The sequence below is a fragment of the Pelecanus crispus genome, chromosome 9 (assembly GCF_030463565.1).
Source record: "Pelecanus crispus isolate bPelCri1 chromosome 9, bPelCri1.pri, whole genome shotgun sequence".
NCBI lineage: Eukaryota > Metazoa > Chordata > Aves > Pelecaniformes > Pelecanidae > Pelecanus > Pelecanus crispus.
This window is the reverse complement of record NC_134651.1, coordinates 31,056,650-31,073,686: the sequence shown is the minus strand read 5'-3', so window position 1 is coordinate 31,073,686 and position 17,037 is coordinate 31,056,650. Positions and strand designations below refer to the sequence as shown.

The 17,037-nt window shown below is 57.8% G+C and overlaps 1 protein-coding gene across 18 annotated transcripts in view; it reads right to left on the bottom strand.

The window, feature by feature from the left end:
• KIF1A (kinesin family member 1A) overlaps positions 1-12,815 on the bottom strand; it is a 33,476-nt gene extending 20,661 nt beyond the window's left edge. For 8 of the 18 annotated variants that reach the window (XM_075716778.1, XM_075716780.1, XM_075716779.1 and 5 more), the window contains exons 1-15: positions 12,710-12,815; positions 8,483-8,559; positions 8,199-8,378; positions 7,620-7,685; positions 7,241-7,419; positions 6,772-6,883; positions 6,308-6,385; positions 5,917-5,982; positions 5,639-5,656; positions 5,190-5,265; positions 4,997-5,075; positions 4,579-4,721; positions 2,532-2,665; positions 1,919-1,998; positions 1,499-1,574 (exon numbers count right to left, since the gene is read on the bottom strand). In XM_075716778.1, coding sequence (XP_075572893.1) covers positions 1,499-1,574; positions 1,919-1,998; positions 2,532-2,665; positions 4,579-4,721; positions 4,997-5,075; positions 5,190-5,265; positions 5,639-5,656; positions 5,917-5,982; positions 6,308-6,385; positions 6,772-6,883; positions 7,241-7,419; positions 7,620-7,685; positions 8,199-8,378; positions 8,483-8,559; positions 12,710-12,815 — 1,470 coding nt within the window. Of the gene's footprint in view, positions 1-1,498; positions 1,575-1,918; positions 1,999-2,531; positions 2,741-4,124; positions 4,152-4,578; positions 4,722-4,996; positions 5,076-5,189; positions 5,266-5,638; positions 5,657-5,916; positions 5,983-6,307; positions 6,386-6,771; positions 6,884-7,240; positions 7,420-7,619; positions 7,686-8,198; positions 8,379-8,482; positions 8,560-12,709 lie in introns of all 18 variants that reach the window. The other 10 variants (XM_075716776.1, XM_075716781.1, XM_075716782.1 and 7 more) reach the window with 3 other exon arrangements.
• Between the last annotated feature and the right edge of the window lie 4,222 nt (positions 12,816-17,037).

Below are 17,037 nucleotides of genomic sequence, written 5' to 3'. Positions count from 1 at the left end.
CTCACCCCACTGCAAGCTATGATTGCACCTTCAGCCAACAGGCAATGTCCTGGGAGTATCAGTAAGTCAAGTTCTGAGATTCCCAGAAATAAGAATAGAGACTGTAAGAAATATCTTATCAGCCCGCTGACACCCGGCATGCAGAGGTTTCCCTGTCACAACAGTGCTACGAGCCCTGGCTGACAGGAGAGACTAACTCCAAATAGTGCAGGAGAGCTGGAGGTCAAGGGAAATGCAGGCTCTTCTCCATGGTGGCTCGCAGGAGTAAGTTGGCTGTAACATTTAACCTCAGACACTTCTAGGCAGAAACGTAGTCCCAGGGTCTGAGACTCCTTCAGCTTGCAATTTTTCTCCAGATTTGCAAGGCTGACTAGTAGAAGGCAGATGCTCTACCTTCCACTGAGCTCCTTGGAGACGTAACCACCCCAGCAATGGCATACAGCAGGACAACAAAGTCCTGCCTTGCTTTGCCCTTAACAAAATGGGGTTTTGCACACTATTGATACTAACTTTCCTTGCCAGCCTCTGGAGAAGTCAGAGGAGTTTCCACCCGCCAGACAGCTGAAGAGCAAGGAGGCACCAAGACAACCACAGCAATGCCCCACCTCCAAGACCAACCTGCTTTGGGGAATAAATCCCCACGCTCTACACAAAGGTCTGGGGTCCTAACAGGCAGCAGTTGCGACAAGAATGAGAAACAAAGACAATGGTGTAGAAATTTACCCTAAGAGCCACACTGAGGCACACAAGGGGAAGGTCCTGAAACCTTCACCACCAAATGTCACCTCAGCTGGGGACACACACATCTATGAAGACATTTGGCCAAGCCAACCAGCATCAGCTGCCAGGGCAGCTCTCAGAGCATTGCTCAGTGTGTCGAAAGAGCCAAGCAAGCGTGCCCTGGTCTTACCTGCACATGCCTGCACCTCAACAGCCCGTGCTGCTCTGCGGGCTTCACGGAGTTGGGGCTGTAAACTGGACATCACTACCACGATGGTTATACAGATGAACAAGGGGCAGCGATGTGGTGTAACTGGTGCTTGGCAAGGTTTGCTGGCACACAAACTCTTTGGGGCACAGACAGTATTTTCTTAGAAAATACTTTCCAGGATGCTACAAGCAATAAAGAGTAGAGAATCTTTCTGTGCCCACATTTCTCAGCAAGGACTTGCCAGTTTCAGGGGCAGCAATTTCAAATACCCCAAAGTACGGATTTTTATAAACTGACACTGAAGTCCAACACAGTGATCATCAGCAAAGCCCCACCTGAATGGGGACAGCGTCCAGGCAATGGGGGCTGGACGTTTAGCCATATGTTTCTACTGATGTTCATACCCAGCAGGGTCAACACTAGGATTTACCCTGTAGGTTTCAGAGCCAAGAAAAGACTAGTGAAATAGTTGGGGCTGGCCGGCAGTGACAGGACAGGTCAGAAGGGAGCTGCAGGGGTACAAAACAGCCTTCGTTTGCCAGGAAGAAGAGAATAAGATGATCCTACCTTTTTAGGAGAGAAAACACCCAAGGTGCCTCCGTCCTCCCTCATGGCCACCCCCATTTCAGCCAACAACGCTTCCCTGAAGGAGCAAGGGAAAGAAGAGCCTGTCAAAGCCCCATGAGCCCCTGGATCCAGCACTAGAGAAGACCAGGATGGGACCTGAGCCCACAGGTTTGCCCCACGAATTACAGCCGTAGGGCTTTCTTCAGCTGTCTCCATGCCTCAGGAGAGTTTCTCAGAACAGACCACGTACATACAGGCTAACATAGTGGACACTGGGCTGCCTGGGGGGTTAGCCAAGGTACAGCTGAACAGTCAAATTGCCCAGCTGCCCCCAGGAACTGAACTGCTGTAGGCAAAGTGCAGAGGAGGGGAGATGCCTGGGGAACCCCAACCCACCCCACCCCATCCCAACCCACCCACCTCTCCATCCGGATTGCTTCTGTCCTCCGCAGCTTCTCTTCCCATGTCTCGTTCAGCTCTGCAATGATCTTCTCTGTTTCCTGCAAGCATGAGGTTAGCAGGGGGTTAGCATGTGTTATGTGGGCAGCAGACCTGCCCACTCTGCCAGGTGCTGCCCAGCATGCTGCAGCGGGACACTGGTCCCAGCTTCAGGCTGGTTTAAACGAGCTGCGGCAGCATTTCACCCATGTCTTTCCATCATCCCCGTCTTCAAAGAGTAAGGCACAAAGACCAGCCTCTCCATCCCCTTGCTGCCAGCCCGCTCCTGTGCCATGCTGAGCGGGAGCACCCATCCGGAGCCAGGAGTGCCCGTCCTGCAGGGCAAAGGCAGCAGTCACCCCGCGGGGAGGACGGGAGCACCAGGTGGACCCTACCACACCAAACCCTCTCCCATCCAGCAGTCCAGAGCACTGGGCAGCTCTGGGTCTGTCTGCTCTGCAAGAGCATGCCAAAGCGTCGCTTCCCATGAGCATCATCCATAATGGGCTTCCAGGAAATACCAAGCCTCCTCCACAAGCCTCAGTGCAAGAGCATTGAGCTGAGCCCTCCATCCTGCTGGGTGCCAGCCTCTTACCTTGAGCCTTTCAATCGCCTCTTCGCTGCCTGGAGCAAACATGATGCGCTCATGGAGGCTGGCGACGGAGGCTGCGCGGCTAGACAAGGCTGACAGGGAGGAAGAGGGGCTGATCCCGGCGATGGCGTTGGTCACTGTGGAGAGATTGTCATGGCGGTGACTCAGCTCTGCCCCTCTAGCATCATTATTGTTCTCAAAGTCGGACACATCTATGGGCAGGGAAGGAGGGATGGGGCAGGGAAAGACACATGGACAGGAAGAGAGAGAAAAAGAGAAAGATAGAGACAAGAAAATCTGTTGGGAAAAATAAAAGAGTGGCCAGGTGTGTTGAGAAGAAAGCCAGGAATTACAAGGAAAAGGCACAGGCGACAACACAGCAGTGCAGGCAGCAGCAGGGCAAGGGCACACGCAACTCTCCCCCAGCCCGGACAGCCCCTCCAGGAGCACAGCACTGTTTTGGGAAGCAGCTGCAGGAATAGCTCTGGAGCCTTCCCGGGTCTCCTGGGGATGCTTTTTTGCAACACCAGATCCTGCAGCCATCAGTTCTGGGATCAACCATCCTCCCCAAGACTGTGCCAGTGCCCCTGTCATCCTCCCCCACCGACACATCCCAGGTGGTTTTCCCTGCACAGCTGCCCCAGATTAGCTGGATCTGGGGGCAGAGAATGAGAAGGGAAGGGTAGGAGAGGCGGTGGCCCTCTGCCCTACAAAGGGGTCAGGGGAATGGAGCAGGAGGAGCCGTGGGATCCCCCTCGCTGACAGAGCCCAAGTCCCTGGCCTGCTGGAGCAGTGCCTGGGCTGGGCAGCCAGAGAGAGAGCAAAGTGAAGGCAGGGTAGCAACATGCCCATTACAGGCAGTGGTGCTTGCCTGCCAGCACCCTGAGCATCAGCTGCCACGAGACCCCGTGGCAAAGGGACCCAGGTATCAGAGATGCTCCTCCAGCCTCAAGAAGTCGCAGGGGCTCCACACGCTATGCTGGAGGCAGGCAGGGCACAGATTAGCAGATGCAGCATTAGTCACCCATCTCCATCAACCTGCATCCAGGGGAACCGAGCCAGGAGGGGACGGGCTAGTTTCCCGTCTCCTCAGTGGGCTCGCCACAGCCAGACTGCACTGCCTGGCCCAGGAGGGGATGGGGCAATAGTGCTTATCCACAGGCAAAAACCTCCTGGCTGTCACCACACACCCCTCCATCAGGAGAGCACCATGCCAGCCTGCCTAAGCACCGTGCTGGGCTCCAGTCCCAATGAGCCCCAGTGCCAGCAGAAGCAGCAACAGCAGCAGTAGCAGCGACAGGAAACATCATGACAGCACGGAGGAAGGAGTCCCCATGGGGATCGGGCCCTCGGCACAGTGGAGGGGGAGGACACTGGTCCCTCCGAGCACTATCCCGAGCCCAGGTGCTATCCGCAACTCTCCCACCGTCCCCTTTGCCAGCTCCCTGGGGACAGCCAGCCTGCAGGCAAGCGCCTCTCCATCAGCTGGGACCAGCTACAGGAGCCCTTCCTCATGCTGCACAGGTGCCCCTGGGCACAGCCTATGCCTCCCAAAAGCTGTGAAGCAACAGAGTACCAGTGATGGGGAATACACACATTTGGATCCTCCCGCAGCAGGATGGGCTAAGAGAGAGAGAGAAGGGGCAGGGAGCAGGGATAAGACAGAGAGAACAGAACAACAGTGGGTTCATCTCAGCAGGATTTCCAACAGCACACAGAGGAGAGGCCACGGACAGGCGCAGCCCCGGGAACATCTTCCTGGCACCTCTGCTGGGTGCAGGATGCTGAAGATGGAAGGGGGAGGGGGAGAAGGGGAGGTCTGCTGGGTGTAAAGCAGCTCCCTCTGCTTACAGGAGTGGGCTGGGGGTTGTGAATGCACGCACAGGGGCTTGCTGGAGGTGTCCTGAACATGTTTCAGCAGCATGATGCTGCTGTGTGGCCGGCAGAGCAGGATGCAGGGCAGATGCCGAGACATCAGCCCTGCAGGCAGGGGGGACTCCAGCCCGTCTCTGCCTTGAGCCACTGCCAGAGAGCACCGGGCGGTACCTACTGTCAATGATGTCCCCAAGGCCCTGGGCATAGAGAAGGTCACGCAGCCGTGCCACCTCGTCCTTCAGCTCCCGGATGAGCTTGTTGTTGGGGTCCTCATTGATGACAGCGTTGCAGCGGATCTGCTTGGCACGGTCGGCATACCTAGGGAAAGGCAGAGCTCTCAGCAGCAGTAGTCGGGGCAAAAGCCCAGCTTCTGGGCAAGCGGGAGTACCACCAAGCCCCTCCAGCAAGCGATGCTTTGTAAGATTCCAGTGCTGGGACAATCCTTTGGCCTCTTGTCTGAGGTTGCAGGGTCCCCCCACAGCATCCCCCCAGCCAGGGTTGCCATAGAGGTGGAGAGCACATGGCAGTGCCTGGGTTTTAGAGACCACCCCTGCCCTTGCCCACTGTGGGGGGATGAGGGTACTTCTTCCTACCTGAGGGTGCTGAGGGTCTCATCGTAGTTGATGTCGGCAGGACTGAGAGCCGCAACCATGGCTGTCCTGGAGTTGCCCCCTGCCCGGAGAGATATGCTTGCATTAGGGAGACGCTGGTCCCTGCACCAGCTGTCACCCTCTGCTCAGTAGCTTTGCCTGCTGCCGAGCCCGTACCTCCCACCCATGTCCTCACCCAGGTTCTCCCGCAGCAGCCAGGTCAGCACCGAGTCCCGGTAGGGGATGAAATCCGTCTTCTTCTTCTTTTTGTTCTGGGGGATGGAAAGTGGAGGGAAGGGCTGTCAGGCTGCTTGCTCACTTCAAATGGAAGGTGACAGCCAGTCCCCAGCCATGGAGACTCAGAGGAGGATGGCTCTGCCTGGCCACCGCAACCTCAGGCAGCTCTGCTCAGCTCCATAGGTCCTGCCTCTGAAATGCCCTGCCTGGGCCAGGCCAGCTGTTTAACACTGGCTACCAAGAGCCACAGGGTGAGGAGGGTGATGAGGATGCTGAGGGCTCTGCTGGTCCCCCAAAGCATGGCTTGGGTCCAGACAGAGTCTCACCTCCAAACCACCCTGCAACCCACTCCCACCCGCCTGTGCCAAAAACCAACCCCCCCTTCCCCAGCCCAGCCAGGGTACCTACCTTGTTCGGCCCTGAATCCTGCAAAGAAATTGAAGAGACTGTTTAAGTGAGCTGCTCCCCTCTTCGGCACCCACCACAGCTCCCCATCCCCCAAGCAGAGAGAGGCAGACGCAGGTCCTCAAGGAGATGGCAGCCTCACCAGCCTCGGGGACAGCTTGGGATGTATCTGCCTGTCCCTTGGAGCCAGGATGCTCCATCCCTCAGAGCTGAGCCCATCCCTGCTGAGCTGAAACCATTCCCCCATGGTGCTGCTGCTCGTCTGCACTCTGGCTACCTACCATTTCAGCCAGGGCAGAGATGACTTTCCCCAACGTGGTCAAGGACTTGTTGATGTTTGCTCCTTCCTGGTGGAGAGAGGAAAAGCCCAGATGCTCAGGTCCCATTTCACAGCAGTGCTAAAGCCCGATGCACCAGGAGGATGGGGAAGTCCCCGTACAGGGTGGGCAAAGGTCTTCCTGGGTAACCAGCACCTCACAGTTGGGACTAATGTGCCACAGTGGAACTGGCACTGGGCAGCTTTCAAACAAAACCCCATCACAGATGTTGGCAGCATAGCAGGCAAGGAACCGGGCAAGGAACCAGGCAAGGAAAGGAGATGTCACAGCTGGGGACGAGGGGGCAGGACATGGTGTCCCCGCTGGCAGAAGGAGACCTCACACCAACTCTTACCTTTAGTCTTGTGCCCTTTGCACCAGTGGAGTCGGCGCGCTCGCTCCCTGCCAGGTCCACCAAGCTGATTTTGCTGACCTGCAGGCAGAGATGAGGCTGTCAGCCCTGGCAGGCACAGTAAACTGGGCCCCGGCACAGAGCCAAGGAGGGAGCAAAGACCTCTTGCAAGGTGACACTGCTGTTAAGGCAGAGGTGGGCTCTGCTGGGTCATCCTTGCCGGGATTTGGCCAGGGGCAGTGCTAACATCCTTGCAGGGAGGGCTGGAGGGCACCATCTGCCAAATGTCCTGTCCAGAGGCCAGTCCCTCGAGGGACTGTGAGCCCAGCATGTGCCTGGGACTTACCGCCATCCTGTTTCAACCCTCCATCAGGCCGTACCATCTTGTCCCAAGTGCCGTCAATAGCACATGAAGCCCTTCCCAGGTCCACGAGTGATCCCCCAAGTCGCCCAGGCTCTGCTCTCACCTTCTCAGTGGTGATGTCTGTCTCAGCATCGTGCCGCTTCTGCGTGAAGATGATGTTGAACACAGCGTGGGAGCGGCTGCTGGTCTCGTTCATGTTGGTGGCAGCCACTGTGCTGCAGGGAGAGGAGGACAGGGAGGTATGACACTCTGCAGGGGACACTGGAGTCATTGGTGCTGGGGCCAGGGCTCATTTCAGGACAGGGTACACGATGGGAAGGCAAGTGTAGAAGACGGGAGAGGACTCTGGGAGGAGACATGCAAAAGTCCAGGCTTTCTCCTGCTAGCTCCAGGGCGTTTTGAGAGCAGGAAGGAGGTAAGGTGAAAATAAGTGGGGGATACCCAACACTCAGACAGGAGGGACTGCCACCTCCAGAGCAGCCAGACCAGCAAAGCAAGGAAGTTAAGCAGGACCTTCTGGAGATGTCTGCAAGCTCTCCAAATCCTGGCCATCTTCTGCTCTCCCAACTCACCGGGCCTTGTTCCCAGAGTCCATGAGGTCCTGGATGTCATTGTAGGAGGTCACAGCCAGCTTGGAAAGGTCCTCAACGTAAGGGCCCATAAGGGGATGCTCCCTCACCCGCAGGTTCCCCTTGTTCTTGGGGTTCAGGAGGTCCCTCACACGCTCGCAGTATATCTCCATGTAGCTCACCTAGAGTAGAGGGCACAGGCAGGGCTAGCGGCTGGCAGGACATGGACACTCAGTGTGTAGGCAGAATTAGGCCCTGCCCACCCATCTCACACCCAGGAATAGGACCCCCCCAAAGAAGGGTCTGCACGCCAGCACAGCTTGCAGAGCTGGGTGGGAGGCTGGAGCCAGACTAGGCAGGCTCCTAGGCAGGGGGTGCCTACCTCCACAGAGTAGGACATGTTGTCGTTGGTCGTATCATTGATGCGGGAGAAGAGGTCCTCGCACAGCTGCAGAGAGAAGAGCCAGGCTGCTCAGCCCCTCACCAGAAGGATGCTCCTGCCCAGGGTGCCCAGGCCACAGGGATTTCTACCTTCTCACCCCAAAAACCAGAGCCCCTGAGTGCTGGGATGGCTCCTGGGGAGCTGGCAGAACCCCTCCTGCTGATACAGGGGGCTCAGCGTCCCCAGAGCCCGCCCGGCACCCTGCTGAGCCAGCACGTGGCAGGTCTCAGCAAGCACAGCTGGCAGGGGCTCGGCACTTGGACTACTGCTGCTCACAAACATCAGCCTCATGTGGCCAGACCATAATTCATCTGGTCTCGGAGGAGCGCGGCCTGACTCGCCTTGTCCCTGTGCTCTCCGGCAGAGCTGTGCTGGCTCGCTGCCGCAACAGGGCTGTGGTAGACCTTGGCAAAGCCTGGCCCCGCTTCCACCCTGCTCCCCTCTTCCCTTCTCCCTCTGCTTTTCCTTTGGTCATCCCACTGGCACCAGGGGAACAGGCAGCTTTTCACCATGTGGTACCTGTGGGATGATGCCTTGCTGGTCCTTTTCCTGCTTCCCCATCATGGTGTAGGATTTTCCAGCACCTGTCTGCCCATAGGCGAAGATGCAGACATTATAGCCTTCGAAGGCGTGTTGCAACATCTCCTCACCGATGTCCCGGTACACTTGCTTCTGAGATGCATAGTTGATGTCTGCGGGCTGCAGAGAGGAGGGGGACAAGGAGAAATTTGGCACAGAGGTCCTCCTGCCTCTCCCCAGCCCAGCCCAGGGCTCCAGGAGGGCTCAGGCCTCCTGATGCTTACCGTGGTGTGGGACCAGTAGGAATAGTCAAAGCTGAAGCTTTTTGGTGTCTCTTTGGGCTGCTTTGGGTTCAGGATAGCTAGGGGCAAACAGATGGGAACATGAGGCCACCCGGCCACCCGTGGTACCCCCACCACCCACATATGCTCGTGAGGGGAGAAGTGTGATGGGGTTCAGTCCAAATTGGTCCTGGAAAGTAGGACCAGGATCCTCCAGCTCTGCAGATGGGTCCAGAGCCCCCAGACCCCAACAGTCCCAGCAGAGGAGGTAGGTGCCATGGCCAGCAGAGCCTGCACCAGCCCAGGGAGTAGGACAGAGCTTTACCCAAACATCCTGCTGAGGACACTGTGGGGGGAACGGTGCCTTCCCTCGGGCTCCTTCCTGCTTTGGCACCTACCCGTGGGAGCCCAGCACCAGCACAGGAGGATCACAGCCTTCCTTCACCCCACAGCTGGGGGGGCTGTGCCCAAAGCTGCATGCATTGGCGCTGTGGGGTGGGAGCAGCCACGGCCCCATCGGGGCTCCCCCAGCCTCCCTTTGGCTCCTGCCTCTCCTCCCCTGCGCTTTCTTTTGCGTACCCAGCCCCAGCAGGGTGATTAATGCACCACCAGCAGAAACAAGAGCCTGCTTTTTCCCATTCCCTGGTGAAAGGGATGTTGCCATGGAAATTGGAGACTGCATCACTTCTCTTCCTTGCTCGCTGCCTTTTTTTTCCCCCTGCAGAGTGTTTACAATGGGTTTTTTTCTGAAACAACAGATGCATCAGAAGAAACCCAAACCAGTGGGGTAATCACGAGACCCAGCCATCAGCCATGTTAGGCAACATTGAAATGACCTTGGCGGGCCGGTGCAGTGCAGCTCCCGTGCCCACAGCCCCCAGCTGCTCCCTGCCACTGCCAGGCATGAGGAGGCCATACAGCACCAAGGCCAACAGAGCTCCCTCCATCACAGCCCCAACCTGCCCTGCCCTGGGCCAGCACTCAGCCAGGGCTCACACCTGCTCAGGATTCAAGCTGGGACCTTCCCAAGCAGGCCCAGGCATGGCGCAGCCCACTTTCTGTGGGGTCGGATGCCCTGGTGCGTGGCATTATGAATACAGAAGCTTTCTGCTCCAAATTCCTCCTCCATTGCCACAACAGAGTCTCCCCCAGGAGGGATCCCTGACACTTCTGGCCTGAGACCCATCCATCCCTGCCCACAAAGGCAGCAAAGTGGACAGGTGAAATGTGGGAAGCAGGGTCAGGATCCAGCCCCGACTGCAAAACCACAGCACAGTGGTACTTGGATGCCCCTCACTGTGGGCAGGAGCCCAGCTCCAGCACCAAAGTAGCGGCTGGCTCCCTGCCTGTCTGCCCACTGGAGGCAGAATGACTCAGATGCTCCAGATGCCTCCTGCATCCCACGCAGACTAATTAGCAAAACCAGAGCTGCTCTCTCAGGAGAAAGGGCTGGGAAGTGATAGCCCATAGCAACTGCCCATCCACAGGTGCAAATGGGGACTTGGAGGTCACTGCTGAGATCTGGACCAAAAAGGCACCAGGCCTTTCTGGGCAGCGTGGGCAGCCACAGGGGCTGCCCATCCCTGCTGGTGCCTGGTTGGTGTGTTGAGGGCATGTGAGTGGCCATTGCAAAGAGAAGTGGGTGCGGAGGCCATACAAGAAGTTGGGTGGAACATCTCCAATGGCTCCTGGGCTTCACCTGGCAGCTCTGCCATGCCACCCAGCCCCCCAGCTCTCAGCTCGGGTCTGTCTCTGCTCTGAGGATGTGACCCTTGCTGGAGCAAATGGGAGCATCACCCCCCTAAAAATTAGTCCAATGGGGGAAAAAGCAGGAGCAGGCAGGATGGGGCCACACAGGGCAGCTATTCGGCATCCCAGCTGCAGCCACCCCACTGGCCCAGCAGGCTGGAGACTGGGACACAGGGGAGAAGGGAGTACACACAGAGCAGCAGGTCTCCCATCCCTGAGCTGAAATGCTCTCCACGTGACTCTCTCATTCCTGTTTATTTGCCCTGACATGGCTGGATGCCGCTGCTGGGTTTTTTTCCTCTCCTGTGACCAGGTTTCCCAGGGCTTTTGCAAAGCTGTTGCAAAAAGATTTGTGCTCTGGCCAAAGGGGATTATAAAAGGGGGGCAGGGGAGAAGACAGACATACAGACAAGAGGGGGAGGAGGAAAACATCTGGAGATGATCCTCATCTTTGCCCTGGAGAGCCAGCAGCATGGCAGAGTGTAGCAAGCAGGCAAGTACCGAGCAGGATAAAACCCAAGGCCCACAGGAGAGAAAATAATCACTGTATTTTAAAGCCCGTGGAGGCCATGGCTCTGGCCAGACAATATTAATGGCCTTGCAGGATGAAAGCTGGGGTCCCTTCCTCACCACCCTGGTGGGAGCTGCCAGGAGAGGGGCCGGGGGTGTTGGTGCCAGGACTGGTCCCTGCAGCCGCACGGAGTGGGGGACGCCACAGGAACAAAGCGGCAGTGTTGGCAGGCAGGCAGCCGCAGCACAGCGAGCCAAGGGGGTAGCAGCTGTAAATTTTGGGGTGAAAAGGATGGCAGAGAAGGGTTGACCCTTTCCCGCCCTGGCCCCAGCTGCCCCCCATGGGGCTTAATGAATTAGGCAGACAAACAACCTCCTCTGCCCCGGTATGTGCAGGTGTCTCTGCAAATAACCCCAGAAGGAGGAAACTTGCTCCTACCTCCCCCCGCAAAACACATTTATTTTTGGCTTCTCTGCGAGGAGACGAGGGGCCAAGACAGTCCCCTTCTGCGGCAGGGGGCAGCCTGCACTACCGGCATCCTCCCACCTCCCCCCAGTCAGCCAGAGAAGCAAGAACCAGAGCCTCTCCCTGGTGCCTGCCCCCCAGCTGAGGGGATTAGCCGACAGTTTGTCCATTCATGGAGAAAAACCTCACTGTCAGCAAAGTGCTGGCCAGGGCGCTGCCCCTGCCCCTGGCCCTGCCCACAGCCCTGCCAGTCCCCTGGCATGGGCAGGGGGACGAGGGGTGTGGGGCATGGCCTGGGGGGCATTGCAGACAGCAGGGCTGGTGGTGGCATGATGGGCACGGGCAGATAGCTCTGAGCAAACGCAGCTGTGGCGGAGGTGGGGGATGCCCGATGCTTTTGACCAGGCCTGGGGCGTGGCAGGGCCCCCCCCACCCGTCAGGGCCAGAAGGGACATCTCCACTGCCTGCACCCAGACCCGGGCATGCGTGTAGCTCCTGCTGGGCCAGAAAGGCTTCCTCGCACGAGGGGAGCAGCCCCACACACTGGGCAGACAGAGCATCCCTGCAAAACCGGTAGGGAGAGCCCCACCCGGGATGCCAGAGATCAGCAGATGCTGCCCCACTGATCCCCCCATTCCTGCTCCCCAGACCTAGGGTGAGTGGGGGACCTGGCAGGGTCACAGAGCCACCCTGCACCCTTGAGTGCCCTCCTCTCCCTCCTGCCAGGGTTGTCATGGCAGCGCACAACCACGGGGGTGGCTGGCACAGGTGTTTCACCCACTGCAGCTGGTGACGCAGAAAGCCCCGGGCAGGCAGGCAGGCAGGGAGTTTTTTTAGACACTGTCCCATCTGGAGGTTTCCAGAGCCAAAGAGGAGGGATTCGGCTGCCTTTTCCACCCCATACTTCCAGCAGCCATTATTTAAAGAGGGGCAAATGCCAGGCAGGCTCCTCATGGGACAGTTGGCCCCAAGCCTCCATGCTACATCCCCCACTCCCTGAGCACACCATTCCCTCAGCAAACTCCGCTCCTGCCCCTCCATCCTCCTGGTGTTGCAGCTCCAAGCCCTGCGGTGCGCGGTACCCAGCCAGGCAGTGCCATCAGGAGCCACTGACTGGCCGGTGCACAGCTTCCACACTTTGGCAGGCGACCGCAGGCCAGGCACCCTCAGCCCCACATCTGTGTACCTACATTTCCAGGCTCTTCTGATTCTTCCTCCCCCTTTGCCTGCTGGGCAATGTTGCCCTGTTCCATACCACCAAAACCCAGGGGCTTGGTGCCACATAGATCCCGCCACTGCTGTTTCAACAGCAGGACCGCATTTCCCAGTGGGAAAGGTGACATCCCCCCCAATTCCCTCCTCCAAATGACACCAGGTGCCACAGGCATCCACACCAAAGATCCCAGCAGCCCAGTGCTCGCTGCTATGGCCAGACCATGCATGCTTCTCTGCAGGCAGCACCCAAAGCCTTCCCAAGCCCCTCTGTCCCTGACACTGGCACTCACTGGTGGTGCTTCCTGACATCTGGATAATGCATTTAGATTCCCGGCTCATCTCCCGGGAGTTGAAGGGCCGGACACGCACCGCCACCTTCACAGATGCTCCTGCCATTGCGCCGGCTGGAGGTGGGTCCTGCTAGTGGGGAGCAGCAGCTGTCCTGCAAGGAGGGAAGAAAAGAGGGTTAGGAAAGCTTGCATCCCAATCCCCATCTTGTAGCTGTACCAGAAAAATGAACAGAAAGCCTGTGCAACAAAACCTCACAGGAACACTGGCTTGCCTCTGCCCAAAAGATGACATTTTTTTTATCCCTCAATCTGCCTGTGTTTTGCCTCTCCCGCCTCCCCCTTGTATCTTGGGTCAGGATCCCCTGCTCAGTCCCAGGGGACAACCCTGCCCTTGCCCCAGGGCAGCACCCAGAGCCTCCATTATGCTGCGGCATCACTTGTTGGGCGCCCACAGCAGGGGACAGAGCCACGTAGGCACCGTCAGCATCAGCGTGACCCCCAAGGAGCATTTCTTCCATTCTGGGGTGCCAACAGCACTAAGCAGGTAGCCCCTCATTTGCAAGCAAGCCCACAATCCCCTGCCCATCACCCAAGCCTCCTGCCTCCGCTCCAGCCCCAGCAGAATGGGGACTGGGCAGCAAGATCAGGTGGAGGTGAGGAGGAAAATGATGGCATTTGTGTTGAGAAAGGAGGTGGCTGTTGAACACAACCACTGGTATTGGCCTCATTCAGCTCCTGGCAAAAACAGAAGCACAGTGTCAGCAGGAGCAGCACTAACCAGCAAGCCGGTAGCAATTGCACTGAGCTGAAGCTCCCAGCTCATGATCATTTTTCCGTTCCTTTTGCTCATAAATTATTAATCACAAACCTCATAAGACGAAACAAACCACTCTAACATCTCCCAGAGCAGCCGCTCATGCCAGTATTGGTGTCTGGGCTCTCTGCAGCCAGTCCCACCTTCCCCAAGCCCCAGTTAAGCCTCACTAGCATTGGCCAGAAAAGGATACACGGGTCCTTCCCTTGACCACCGGGTCCTTCGGCATCAGCTCTGAAAAATCCATTCCTGCTTTCTAACATCCATTCCCTTTCCTGCCCATCCCCTGCTCCTTGGATCCCCATGCTGAGCCCGACAGCAGAAGAGGAGCTCAGCACCCTGCAGCGCAGGCAGGCACCAGCTCCTTCGGCATCCCTTCCTGCAAAAGATCTTTGCAAATGCCTTGGGGCTTTTTGAGCCTGGTCTTTGCCAGTGGGAGGCAATTGCACACACTGGGAGGAAGGAGATCAGGAGTGAGTAGTGGCACAGCTCTGGCTACATGGACCATGACCCGAAGGAAGTGGAGCAGTAAGGATGGGTTCTCAAGATGAGATGGGCTTTCCCACAGTGGAAATGAAAAATACAGCTGAATTTGTGGAAAAGGAGGGAAAAAAAGAAGTAAAAAATAAATCCACAGAATGGAAAGCGTCCCAAGAGAAGGGGATGGTTTTAAAACTAACTGAGGTTTGACAGCTCCAGTCTCATTTCCAAAGGGGGTGGGAAGAAAACCAATGTATGCTCTGCCCAAAGGCAGGTATATTCATGGTGCAGTGGAAAAAATTGCAGCCAGAAAGTATTATAAGCTTAGCACTGTCTTTCAAAAATGCTTTGTCTGTTTAAAAGCAAACCTGCATCTCTGACAGCAGAAGGAGGACAAGTCTTCTCTCGTTAGAGTTCCCAAACCCTCCTCTTGCCACCCTACTGGGACAGCTCTGGAGCTCCCACTGCGCTCAGCCAGCAATCACACCCTTAAATCCCACCAGCTCCAGAGTTCAAACATTTGGTCTCAGGCTTCCTTGAGCATGGATTATTTTAAGCAGGAGTTTAACACCACCACTGAGTCCCTGAACTGGCAAGCAGGCTGCCACATACCAATGGGCCTCTGGTTTGCTGCTTTCTCAGATGGGGGAGAAAGGAAAAATTAAACAGGACTCCTTGCCAAAGGGGAACAAAAAAGTTGGTTTTCCCATGAAACGATGGGATATAATCCTGAGTGGAAGGGCTGCATCCTTACGAGGCCATTAGCTCAAGCTGCTCCACCCTGTGGCACCACTGGCACTCAGGGACGATGGATCTGTTACTGGGCTAAACCCCACAGAGCACGCAACCACTGCCCATGTCAAACACTTCCCTCTCCTCCTCCACAGCCAGGACAGCTCTCTTCCCCCGGCTCTGCAGTCTCGCCAGCTCCCAGGGCTGCGAAGAGGTGGGTCAGGTCCCCAGGTTCCCGCCTTGTGGCACAGCCCTCGGCAAGAGCCACTGGCACTGGAACAGCCCACCCATCAGCGACCACACTAGCCCTGGGACCAACCGCTGCCCACCATGGCATGGGCAGCTTCAGACCCTGCCCTCATTCCTTCCTGCCCCTGCACGTTCCCATCACAGCCCCCTCCAGCCTTATCACTTCCTACGAAGAAGCTCTGTTTTCTCATTCGTCCCACTTTTCCAGGCACCTTGTCTTGCTGCATGCCCTCCATCGGTGGCTGCTTGCCCTCCTCTGCTGGGAGTGCCCTCCCAGCCCACCCTTGCTGGCAGTGAGAAGCCCCCTCCTCACCAGCAGAAGCCATCCTCTCTCCCTGCCACCCTGATGCCCACATCCCAGCGTATTCCCAGCAAGCCATCTGGCTGGCCTAGCCCAGCAGCACAGGCTCCTCTCCCTGCCAGTATTCCCTGCTGCAGAGCCACAAGCTCGGCTCCATTTTCTGTCTCCATCCATTTCCTTCAGCTTCCTTGGTCGGCATGCTGCTTCCCCTCCTGCTCCTCTGCAGTTTTTTAGTTCCATCTCTGCCACAGCAGCAGAAGGACCCCAGGCAGTGCCGTGCCCCCTTGGGGAGCGCTGGCAGTTGCCTGCCCAGCTCCTTCCTGAACCTCTTCTCCTTCCCCTGATGCTTATTTTCCCAGCTCAGCCACAGGGAGGAATTCAGCCTGCAGCCTACGTAATGTGGCAGTGCCACCAGCGACAACTAACACTGGCCACAGGTGCTCAGCGTCTCGCAGAGAGCAGGGGACACACTGCAGTGGGCAAGCTGTGGACAGGCAGGGCAGGGGCAGGCAGCCTCCCCCAGGGCAGGTGGGTGTCTCAAGTCCAGCCAGCTCACTCTGCCTGGGGACAGTCAGCCACCGTCTGCTTAATCCCCCACCGAGAGAAATTCAATAAGCCACTATCAGCCTTTCACTAGGAGCAGGCCAGCACCATGGCCCCACTCCCCGCTCCCTCCCTGCCTCCTCCTGGGGTAACCCCACACACAAGGGAGACAGCAGAGTCCCTGTGGCCATGGTGCCAGGGGCCATGTCTGGACCTGTCCCCCAACTCTGCAGGGCATCTCCTCCCCCCCATCCTGCACAGCCTGCTGTGCTCTGCCTATCCCTACAGGCACACCCACCAGCCCTCAGTGATAAGTGAAATGCCTAGAGAGTGATGATTAACTGGATCAGCTAAGATTAATTGGGCAGAGATTAGCTAATGAGAGCTCTCTTACGTCCAAGGGCTGCTGATTGGCAGCCCTCCTGCCACCGCCAAGAGATGACCAGTGGGAAGCATTGTCCCCATGTGCCACCTGCAGTGAACTCTTCCCCTAAGGATGCCACAGGGACATGCTGTGCTGCCTGTCCCCTGGGTGCTGCAGGACACCAGGGTTCAAGTGATGCTAATGCTGGTTGGCACAGACAGGATGCCCCATTCCCTGCACCCAGCACGGGGCAGGGGCTGCCTTGCCGGGGCTGCACGCAGGTCTGGCAGATGAAGAGCTGCCTGCGCCAAGGGAAATCCAAGGAGTTTCTGCATTTGTCTGCGTGCTTCCCCACGTCACCTCGGTGGCAAGGGCAGACGCCTTGTCTGGCTGCACCTCCCAGCCACGGTGCTCTCAGCTGCCAATGGGCTTTGTTTTAATGAGCACTTCCCCTGCATCCCTCGTCAGGGCCCCCAGCTCCATCTGGGACTGCAGGACCCTGCCCTCCCTCTGGGGACAACAGGGACAGTGGGGGACCCTGAGGGCAGCTGGCCGGGATGACACAGCACCATCAGCGCCTGCCAGTCAAGCCTGGAGGCTGCTCCCCACTTGCCTCCCACCCCATACAGGGCAAGGGGCCGTGACAGTGCAGTTTTCCCCAGAGCAGCACCTGCAGGCGGGGAAGCAGCTCGGCGGACAGCCCAGGGCAGATGCAGGTGCCCCCCCATCCCCAGCTGAAATCCAGCCCCCTGCTTCCCCAGTGCCATCATGGGCACCTTGCCCTGTGTCTCCTCACCTCCCACCTACCCCAACGGGGGACACAGCTTCAGGGCAGTGTTTGCAGC